The sequence below is a fragment of the Electrophorus electricus genome, chromosome 3, assembly GCF_041902795.1.
Source record: "Electrophorus electricus isolate QZ-2024a chromosome 3, ASM4190279v1, whole genome shotgun sequence".
Classification (NCBI taxonomy): Eukaryota; Metazoa; Chordata; class Actinopteri; order Gymnotiformes; family Gymnotidae; genus Electrophorus; species Electrophorus electricus.
In genome coordinates, this window is record NC_137499.1 from 6,223,538 (window position 1) to 6,233,204 (window position 9,667).

At 49.1% G+C, this 9,667-nt stretch overlaps 1 protein-coding gene across 13 annotated transcripts in view; it reads left to right on the forward strand.

Annotated features, from left to right (window-relative positions):
* Positions 1–9,399, forward strand: part of arnt2 (aryl-hydrocarbon receptor nuclear translocator 2) — a 50,546-nt gene extending 41,147 nt beyond the window's left edge. For 7 of the 13 annotated variants that reach the window (XM_081710032.1, XM_035525001.2, XM_081710034.1 and 4 more), the window contains 5 exons: positions 290–389; positions 812–953; positions 1,546–1,714; positions 7,444–7,589; positions 8,091–9,399. In XM_081710032.1, the coding sequence (XP_081566158.1) occupies positions 290–389; positions 812–953; positions 1,546–1,714; positions 7,444–7,589; positions 8,091–8,189 (656 nt within the window). In that variant the 3' untranslated portion in view covers positions 8,190–9,399. Of the gene's footprint in view, positions 1–289; positions 390–811; positions 954–1,545; positions 1,715–7,443; positions 7,590–8,090 lie in introns of those variants that run through there. The other 6 variants (XM_035525007.2, XM_035525010.2, XM_035525022.2 and 3 more) reach the window with 2 other exon arrangements.
* Positions 9,400–9,667: the final 268 nt, after the last annotated feature.

Consider the following 9,667-nt stretch of genomic DNA (forward strand, 5'->3'; position numbering starts at 1 on the left):
GCTGCATCCTTCTGGGTGTTTCTTGGGTTGTCTTTCATAACCTGCTCACCTACCCCATACTAGATGCCAGGCATATGTGATGCATTCCTACTGCAGATACACATTAGCTTTAGATGGGCCACATGGTGTGAGATGCACTAGTTGGTTGGGCCATGATCTGTGATCTTTCTGTGTAGAGTCAGGGTGTATGGTATGGGGATATAGGTCCGGATCTTCACTTTGTGTGTGTGTGTGTGTGTGTGTGTGTGTGTGTGTGTGTGTGTGTGTGTGTGTGTGTGTGTGTGTGTAGCTGATAAGAAGATGATGGTGCCATCATCCACTGCAGGCGGACAGCAGCTGTATTCCCAGGGTAGTCCTTTCCAACCTGGGCACTCAGGAAAGAATTTCAGGTGGGTAGTGTGTCTGTGTCTATGTTTGCATGTGCGTCTGTGTGTGTGTGGAGACGGCATGTCAGTGTGGAATGTCTTGCCAGCTCTAACACTTTCCAGAACAAATTCTTTGTCTGTTTAACTTGTGTGTACTTCATTTGTTTGTTCTGGGCATAAAATCAGGGATTATAGATTCCATTATTCTAGTACATTCCATCCACCATAGAGTCTATAATGAAGTCCTACATTTACCCAAATGAAAGAAGAATTTCTTGGCTCTGGACCCCAACAAAAAACAACTGCACAGACCAAATGCCGGAATCCAGACTCCTGCAGAGTTCTTCCATTTCCGGTGTCTGAGGGGGATGCACTGGGAAAGCGCCTGTCTGAGTAAATGCAGCCATAAGATGCTGATTGTAATGGCTGCATAATGTGTGTTTCAGCTCGTCGGTGATCCACGTTCCAGGGGTGAACGACATCCAGTCCACGGCTGGCTCGGCAGGCCAGAACCTGGCCCAAATCTCCCGACAGCTCAACCCGGGCCAGGTGTCCTGGACGGGCAGTCGGCCGCCCTTCTCGGGCCAGGTGAGTCCTCGTCAGCGCCTGATAATGCAGAGCCATGCCACGCTTACGGCCCTCTGGGCCGGTGCTACCGAAACCAGAAGCACGTGTGACCGACTGGGCTGCTTGAACGGGTTGCCGCGGTTACAGCCGCGCTGACGTGCGCCAGCTCTGGGCTTTTCCCTCACACATGCATGTGTAGGAATGCTGTTTCCCGTTTTCATTCCTCTACCCTAATGTGTTTATTTCAGTGAGATGACCCTGGAAATGACGGTAATGAATTCCATCGAGACGGTTTAGTACCCTGTTAGTCATGCGGTGTTTACAAGAATTTATTTGTACGATTTTTTTTGCTCCGTGTGTCAGGTTTACTGCAGTGCAGCATGTACGGCCTGACTGGGATTGCTTAATATTTCCTAAACATGAATTACCCAACTGCCCTGCTTCATTCATGGCTGATCGTTGGCAACAAACCTGTTTTTCTGAGATTTCTTAAAACCCAAGTCCAGTCTATGACCAGTCGTACCCCGTGTGGGCCCTGGCGTGATTGGCGAGGCGGTTACAGGCAGGTCTGCGTCTGGTTAATGGGCTTGTTCCTCCTGCTTCACCCCCACAGCAGCAGCTCCCGGCCCAGTCCGCCAAGGCCCAATCGTCCCCGTTCGGAATCGGCTCCGGCCACAGCTACCAGGCGGACCCGTCCTCCTACAGCCCCCTGTCCAGCCCGGCCACTTCCTCTCCCAGTGGCAACGCCTACTCCAACCTGGCCAACCGCAGCGCAGCTTTTGGTAAGGCTCCGCCTCCGTTAAACAAATACTGTACTGTAGAGTGGTGAACCGTTGCGATATGAAGAAAAGTCTGACCTGTGTAAATGTACCGAAGTAATTTATCATGCTTGTTGTATCATGTGTTTCATCAAAAGACCCAAACACTAAACGGCAGAGTCTGAAAGTGTGTCAGGGTGGTTCAGCACACATGAAGAAAAAATGATGTGTTGGATAGTTCATTAGCATATTGACCTTGTAAATACCATCTGACAATGTCTGCTTAATGAATAAAATCAGGCCTAATGAACTGCTTGTCAGTTCAACACTGATTACATTTCATTAGCCTTAGTAGGGGCTAAATATGACATTATAGGTTATACTTGCGCCATCTTCTGCCATTCTGAATGAGACGCAGTAGGATTTGAAGACCTTGCAGAGAAAGAGTGTTATCAGAGTACAGTAAGAAGATCTCAAGGTTATTACTGGATGAATAAATATTCGAGGCCATTTACACCTTGCATTAATGCGGTCTGCACCCGGACATCTTATCCAGATCGGAGGAAAAAACGCACATGACTGGAAAACAGCCAGACCTAACCTCCGGAGGCGGTCCAGCTCAGTTCGCCATAGCGATTCCCATGGCTGTGAACAGTCAGGCACTGTCACCGGCTCATTCTGTAGCGCCCCGCGGAACAGCGGGCAAAGGATGCAGTATTCTCGGCTTCTCGTTCTTCCCGACAGCTGTATGACAACCTCCTCCCTGAGCACCGAAGGGGGCTGCGGAACCCGGATGGTCTCCGCGGGACTCCTCACGCTTGCCATGTTGTCCGTACGCCTGGGTCAGTTGAGTGACAACTGGCCGGTTTCCCACGCCTCCGCGTGCCTTTGCACGCTGTTAAACGAGACCCGGTTGCAGGGCAGACCACGTATGCGCACATAAACAGTGGGCATAAACGCGGCGGGAGGAGACGGGTCCATCTGTTATCCACATAACGACACCCAGACACAGACGGCATCTTCAACTACGGGTGGAAACCGGGTTCTGATTCCCCCTTCCATGGCCACGACGGATGCGGCTCTGTAAACCAACCCAAGCTCTTGGCCGATCAGGCATCTGGTCCCGGATCCGGTGCCGGGTGCAAGGTTAGCAGACTTGTTGCGTGCGGGTGGGGGGGGTGCGGTGTTAAGAATTACAGCCCCATCGGGAGATGGGGGCTCTCGCGAGTGTGTTTTAAGTGATGTCAGAACTGTCCGTCTCACGCACACGCGCTGATTTACAAGCTGAAGCTGTGAAACGTTCACTTTCCCAATTCATCTGAGCCATGTGCGAAGCGAACATCCAGGCTACCTCGTAAACCTCCGAGGTCAAATACAGCTTCTGAACGAATCGTTAACTCGCTGAGAATTCAGTCATTTGCTCAAGATGTTGGCTTCGGTATCTGGCCATCTATTTATTTTCCTTTTTTGCCTAAGCGTTTTTGACACCTGGAAACATCTGAGTTCATAACTCTGTGTCCTGTATGCGTAGAGGAGCTCGTCTGCGAGTACAGGCAGCATGAGACCTTTTGTTTGCCTTTGGTTCTTAAACCCTAGAAAACGCACACTGGCATGTCCATTGCTAACAGATGTCATTGCGTGAAAACACTCACTGGCATACACCTGCAGCGCACAGGGTGCAGAAAATTGCCCGGCCAGCAGAGCAGTGCTACAGAAGCGAGCTCACCCAGCAAGTGACTTAGTCAGCAGCTTCCATTCAAGAATGATTAGTAGTTTTAAATAGAATTTCTAATATTCAATTAAACATCCTGTTGCCTGCTTACTCAAAGCATTAATATTAGTTTGTTGTTAATTTATTTGTATCAATATTGCAATATTTGTATAAATATTGCCTTGATTTCAGTCTTGATCTCAGAGAAATACAGCACCAGTGAAATGTGATGAATCATGCCTGCCAAACCCAACAGATAGGGCAGCAACAGCGTGCACGGGAGCATTTCTGCTGAAATGACTTCATTTAAAGAATGACCTTAAAGGCTTTCTGCCTTCACAATAAATAAATATGCCTTTATTCCTTTTATGCTGTCCTGCCACTGAGTGTGTTTAGCTCCGTGTGTCGTGTCGGAGTGTGCTGTTAGCTCTGCTCCCTGGTCTAGGTGCAGTGCTTTTTGCCTCTTTGTTGAAAATCTGCCTCCCATATGTTTTTATGCACTGTGAAGGCGAAGACTCTCGCCCAGCGGGGTGCAGCCTAGCTCATATTCATGTAGAGACTGTATTTTATTCTCTCCTGCCACTGAGTGTGTAGTTAGCTCTGTGTGTCATGTGAGTGTGTAGTTAGCTCTGTGTGTAGGTAGCTCTCTGTGTCGTGTCTGAGTGTGTAGTGAGCTCTGTGTCATGTGAGTGTGTAGTTAGCTCTGTGTGTCATTTGTGTGTAGTTAACTCTGTGTGTCGTGTCTGAGTGTGTAGTTAGCTCTGTGTCGTGTCTGAGTGTATAGTCAGCTCTGTGTGTCATGTCTGAGTGTATAGTCAGCTCTGTGTGTCATGTCTGAGTGTGTAGTTAGCTCTGTGTCGTGTCTGAGTGTGTAGTTAGCTCTGTGTGTCATGTGAGTGTGTACTTATCTCTGTGTACTTAGTTCTGTGTGTCATGTCTGAGTGTGTGGTTAGCTCTGTGTGTCGTGTGTATGTGTAGTTAGCTCTGTGTTGTGTGTGAGTGTGTAGTTAGCTCTGTGTGTCATGTGAGTCTGTAGTTAGCTCTGTGTGTCATGTCTGAGTGTGTAGTTAGCTGTGTGTCATGTGTGTGTGTAGTTAGCTCTGTGTGTAGTGTGTGTAGTTAGCTGTGTTGTGTGTGAGTGTGTAATTAGCTTTATGTGTCGTGTGAGTGTGTACTTAGCTCTGCGTGTCGTGTGAGTGTGTAGTTAGCTACATCTGTCATGTGTGAGTGTGTGGTTAGCTCCGTGTGTCGTGTGAGTGTGTAGTTAGCTCTGCTCTCTGGTGCAGTGCTTTATGGCTCTTTGGCGGACTTCTTCCTCGTGTATGTTTTTACACACTGCGACGGTGAAGGATTTTCCCCAGTGGGGTGCAACGGGCCAAACCCAATTCAGATGTAAACAGCCAGCCGGAGCAGGCCAAGGCGCTCGCGGGTGGAAAAGGCAGCGAGCACCGTTGGGGAGAAGAGGGCGGGCTGGGCGTCATCAAGCACACGGGCGGGTTCCTCCTCTTCCTCCTGGGAGACTACAGGCATGCACCTCTGTCCTGCTCGTTAAGAGGCATTCGTTAGCTTTGCTGTCCAGACCTGTTCGTCGCGTCCGGTGGGCTTTGCGCGATTGCGTCCCGCCCGCATCCGCATGCTGCCACAAGCATGTTTGCTTGTTTGTTTGGGTGATTCAGCGAGTGGCAGGGTTAGAGAGAGGGCTGCCCTTTTCCATGAAAGCATGGAGGCGTGTTGTTATCCTTGGCTGTTTGTATGAACAAGTTGTCTTTGCATGTTGGTACATTTTTGTGCCTTTTAAATGCTTGTTGTTGTGAGAGGTGAGCATGTGAATGAGTGTGTGTGTATGTGTGTGTGTGAGTGAGTGAACACATTTTAGACAGAGGACAGATAAGCATGTTTACTTCTTGTGCATTTTCTCTCTATCTCTCTCTCTCTGCCTCTTTGAAGCACACAAATACCCACGCGCACACACACACACACACACACCTTGAAGAGTGGAAATGAAGGATGAAGTCGATGATTGAGCAAAGCGGGAGAGAAGAGTGAGTCAGTGAGCACCAGCAGCAGAAGGTCGATCAGAGCGAGTCAGGAAAAGACGAACGAGGGACACGTTTACAATGGGCCACAACTCAGCACATTAAGAAGGAGAGAGAGAGAGGGAGAGGGCTGGGCAGCGGATTGCTGGTCAGCGGATTGCTGTGCGAGTGGCGTGTGCTACCGCTCTAAGGAAATGAGGTTCTCGACCCTGCCTCATTTCCTCATCAGAGGGGGACGTGGGAACTGGGCCACAGATGCGACCCCCATCCCACGTTTGTCCCCTCCACCCTGCTGCCGTCCCCCGCCTTGACTGGCACGGAGGGGGGAGCTTGCTCAAATGAGGCTTGGCCTGGCATTGGGGAAGAGCCCATCAGGAGCACATTAACTCGGGGAGGTCGTGTCAGGTGCCTTTTCTCCTCCCACAGCCACGTCAGGGAGGAGATGGCAAGGCGTTCGTTAGATGAGGCGGGCGTGTTAAAGGCGGGCACTCGTTGGCACGGAGACACATCGCCCAAAGGGTCCACCCTCTCGCCCTGCCACTGAACAGCAGTCAGTAAAGGCATGTGTGAATAAGGTTTATGTGAGTGTGTGTGAATGCATGAGTGTGTGTGTGTGTGTGTGTGTGTGTGTGTGTGTGTGTGTGTGTGTGTGTGTGTGTGTGTGTGTGTGTGTGCTGGGAGATAGGGTAGAGGTTGGGGGACAGCACATAAGTTGTCAGAAACACCCTGCTAACTATGGAGCTATCGGTGGAGTTAACTAGCCAGCTATAGAATGTTCTGTCTGACAGAAGGAGACTGCTGTAATAGGCTACACAAACATCTCAGACATCGTGAGGAGTAGATGTAGTTTTAAACACAAAATCACACAAAAGGAAGGACTGCTTCTGCACTGGCAACAGTACAGGCTAAGGTACAGGACTAATGGGTCAGTACAGGCTAAGGTACAGGGCTAACGGGTCAGTACAGGCTAAGGTACAGGACTAATGGGTCAGTACAGGCTAAGGTACAGGACTAATGGGTCAGTACAGGCTAAGGTACAGGGCTAACGGGTCAGTACAGGCTAAGGTACAGGGCTAACGGGTCAGTACAGGCTAAGGTACAGGGCTAACGGGTCAGTACAGGCTAAGGTACAGGGCTAACGGGTCAGTACAGGCTAAGGTACAGGGCTAACGGGTCAGTACAGGTTAAGGTACAGGACTAATGGGTCAGTACAGGCTAAGGTACAGGGCTAACGGGTCAGTACAGGCTAAGGTACAGGGCTAACGGGTCAGTACAGGCTAAGGTACAGGTCAGTACTTATCGGTGTAAGGAGCTCTGCTATGACTGCATCTTCTAAGCTGAAACAGTGGCACAGCGACTTTGTTAGAAGAGATATCAACACCGCGCTGTTTCTCCAGTGTGATATCTACAAGTTTCACACACTCCCAGCTGACATGTAGGTGAGGTAGCGAGTGACTAAGCAGCCAAAGCCAACGTAGGCCAAGTTTCTTCACGTCACAGATCCATCAGGAAAACAAAAGACAAGAGACATCATCATAAACTACCTCCCCAAACCTGCACGGACTTGCACACAGAGCACACACACACAGCGTTCTGTTATGAGGTACTCCAGCTAATTTGACACTGTTTTTTTTCTTCCTGAAAATAAGGAAATTCAAAAATATTCGTACAAATGAAATATTCATAAAGCACTATTGTGATTGGGCTCCAGCCTTAGTATATGTGTGTGTGTGTTGGCGTTGGTGAAAACAAGGAGTAAGCTTGTGAGGGGCAGCTAAATGGTGTAACCAGGTAAAGTACCTTTTACTAAAGGGTTCATTTGTCTAAAACTGAACGGGCAAAACAATTTTGGTTATTGCAGTCAGGTTTAGGTTTGGCTTAGAAATACTCCATATGTGGTTAGCTTCATATATATAACATATATGTAAGATGTGTGGCCTTACATCCTGACAGTGGTTAAATGCAGAGGCCGTGTGTGCGTGCGTGTGTGCGTGCGTGCTCTGCAGATGTGTCAGGGGAGGGCAGTCAGAGTGGTGGCCAGTTCCAGGGTCGGCCATCCGAGGTGTGGTCCCAGTGGCAGAGCCAGCACCACAGCCAGCAGACAGGAGACCAGCACACTCACCCCCAGCCCAGCCAGTCCGAGGTGTTCCAGGTATTTTGCAATCACGCACGTACGCGCGCACACACACACACACACACACACACACACACACACACACACACACACACCCAGCAGAATCACACTGGACCCAGCACGCAAAGAGCATCTAAGCATTAAGCTCAAGCAAACATCTGCCTCAGCTTGGCTGAAGCCCTTCTAGATTGGCAGGCTGGTCCTGGTTCTGAAGGAGCTGGAAGTGCTTCATGTCCAACCTCTTTGGGAGTGACAGGATGAGGAAGACAGACAACCGTTCTTCGCATTCTGCCTCCACAAGCTCTGAGACAAAGCACCTCCGCTCACCCTCCCACGGCCGTCCAATCAGAGCTTTTAACCCAGCGCTCCAAAACGCGCACCCGTGTGGTGCCTGAGCCTGGTCCTGAGCGGGACACGACCCAAACAAACCTGTCGTTTTTTCCCCCCTCGTGTCCCGGTAACCCGCGCGCCACGTTGCGAAGTGGAACGCAACCTAAAGAAGCTTTCATTTCATTGCAGGACATGTTACCCATGGCAGGAGACCCTACCCAGGGGACGGCCAACTACAACATCGAAGACTTCGCCGACTTGGGCATGTTCCCCCCGTTTTCCGAGTAGTCCTGGACTGACCTTTCTGTCAGGGTTGTTCTTTTCCCGGGGGACTGCAGCATCGATGTCACCCTCCTCGTCCATCTTCATCTCCATGGTCACCGGCGGTGACCTCATCATCTTCACCATCATCATCCTCATCTGTCCTACTCAAGTACACCAGCGCCTGCGTACACGAGTAAAGGGCACTGCGTGAACGCTGGCTGTGTTGGAATGGTTCCGTTCACGGGCATCACGTCTGGTTCTCTGGCAAGCGTGCGCGCATTACGATCGCCCCCTTTTGTCAAACCGGTTTTGCACAGGTACGCACCCAAAGAGGAGGATATGAAGACAACGATTTTTTGACACGCTTCGACACGTTCCTGTGTATGCTAAGTGCTCTCCATGACCGTCTGTGCTGACAAGAGACTTGTTTTCATTCAGCATGTTTTTTTTTCTCCCTTGCACTCCATCTTACTTTGCCAAACAGCATCTGGCTGACAGAAACTGCACCAGCATAACACAATCCAGCATCGTGCTTACTGTGGAAAATCTAGTCTATGTAGTGATGTCCATAATATAGCTGAACTAAAATTAGTTGTAGATGGTTATATAAACAAAAAAAGTGTTCTGTTAAAAGCGAAGATGCTTACTCTTAAAACATTTTTTAAACAAATTTGCTACACCGTTCAGGCTTCAAGTGCTCTTGGTAAAGCTCCCCTCCGCAGCCTGACGGCAGGACGCCGTTGCTGTGTGTGTGTGGGTGTGTGGGTGGGTGTGGGTGTGGGTGGGTGTGGGTGTGGGTGAGAGAGAGAGAGAGAGAGAAAGAGAAAGAGAAAGAGAGAGACTTGTACCTTCCCGGTCCGGCTCTTCTACACTATTAAACTGCTCTGTAACGGCAAAATGAAGGACCGACAGCAAACACTTGAAACGGAAGGGGCGGGGGATATCTTTTTTGCTAAATCAAAATGGGTGTTTTTATGTAAATAATGTGATTTTTATGGCAAGATCAGGTTTTCTTTCACATCCACAGCTCCATGCGTGCTTGTGTACGTTTAATGTCATTGTGTGCAATGTACGTGTGTATTTAACTCTTGGTATTTAGTTAGCCTGTTAAATGTACAATGAGTTTAGACTTGTATAAACTGTGTAAATGTGTTCCATTATTTTGTGTAACTTTATGACGACAAATTGTGCTTGTGACAATAAATTCTCATTGAATATGTGGCTTTCAATCCAACAGACGTGTGTTTTCAGCGGGCTGGTTTGTTTACGCAAAATATATGTTTTTATGTCAGAAATTGCTGGCTTTCTTTAATTCAGTGGGGAAATTACATGAAAAACGGTAGAACTGGGAAAGAAATGACATTTCATCTCTGATTAAAAGTACAAGACGTAAGAAATGGAATGAAAGAAAAAAACAACTGGGTCAGGGATCTCACGCCAACCGGGTCAGGGATCTCACGCCAACCGGGTCAGGGATCTCACGCATATAAGAGTCTGTCTAA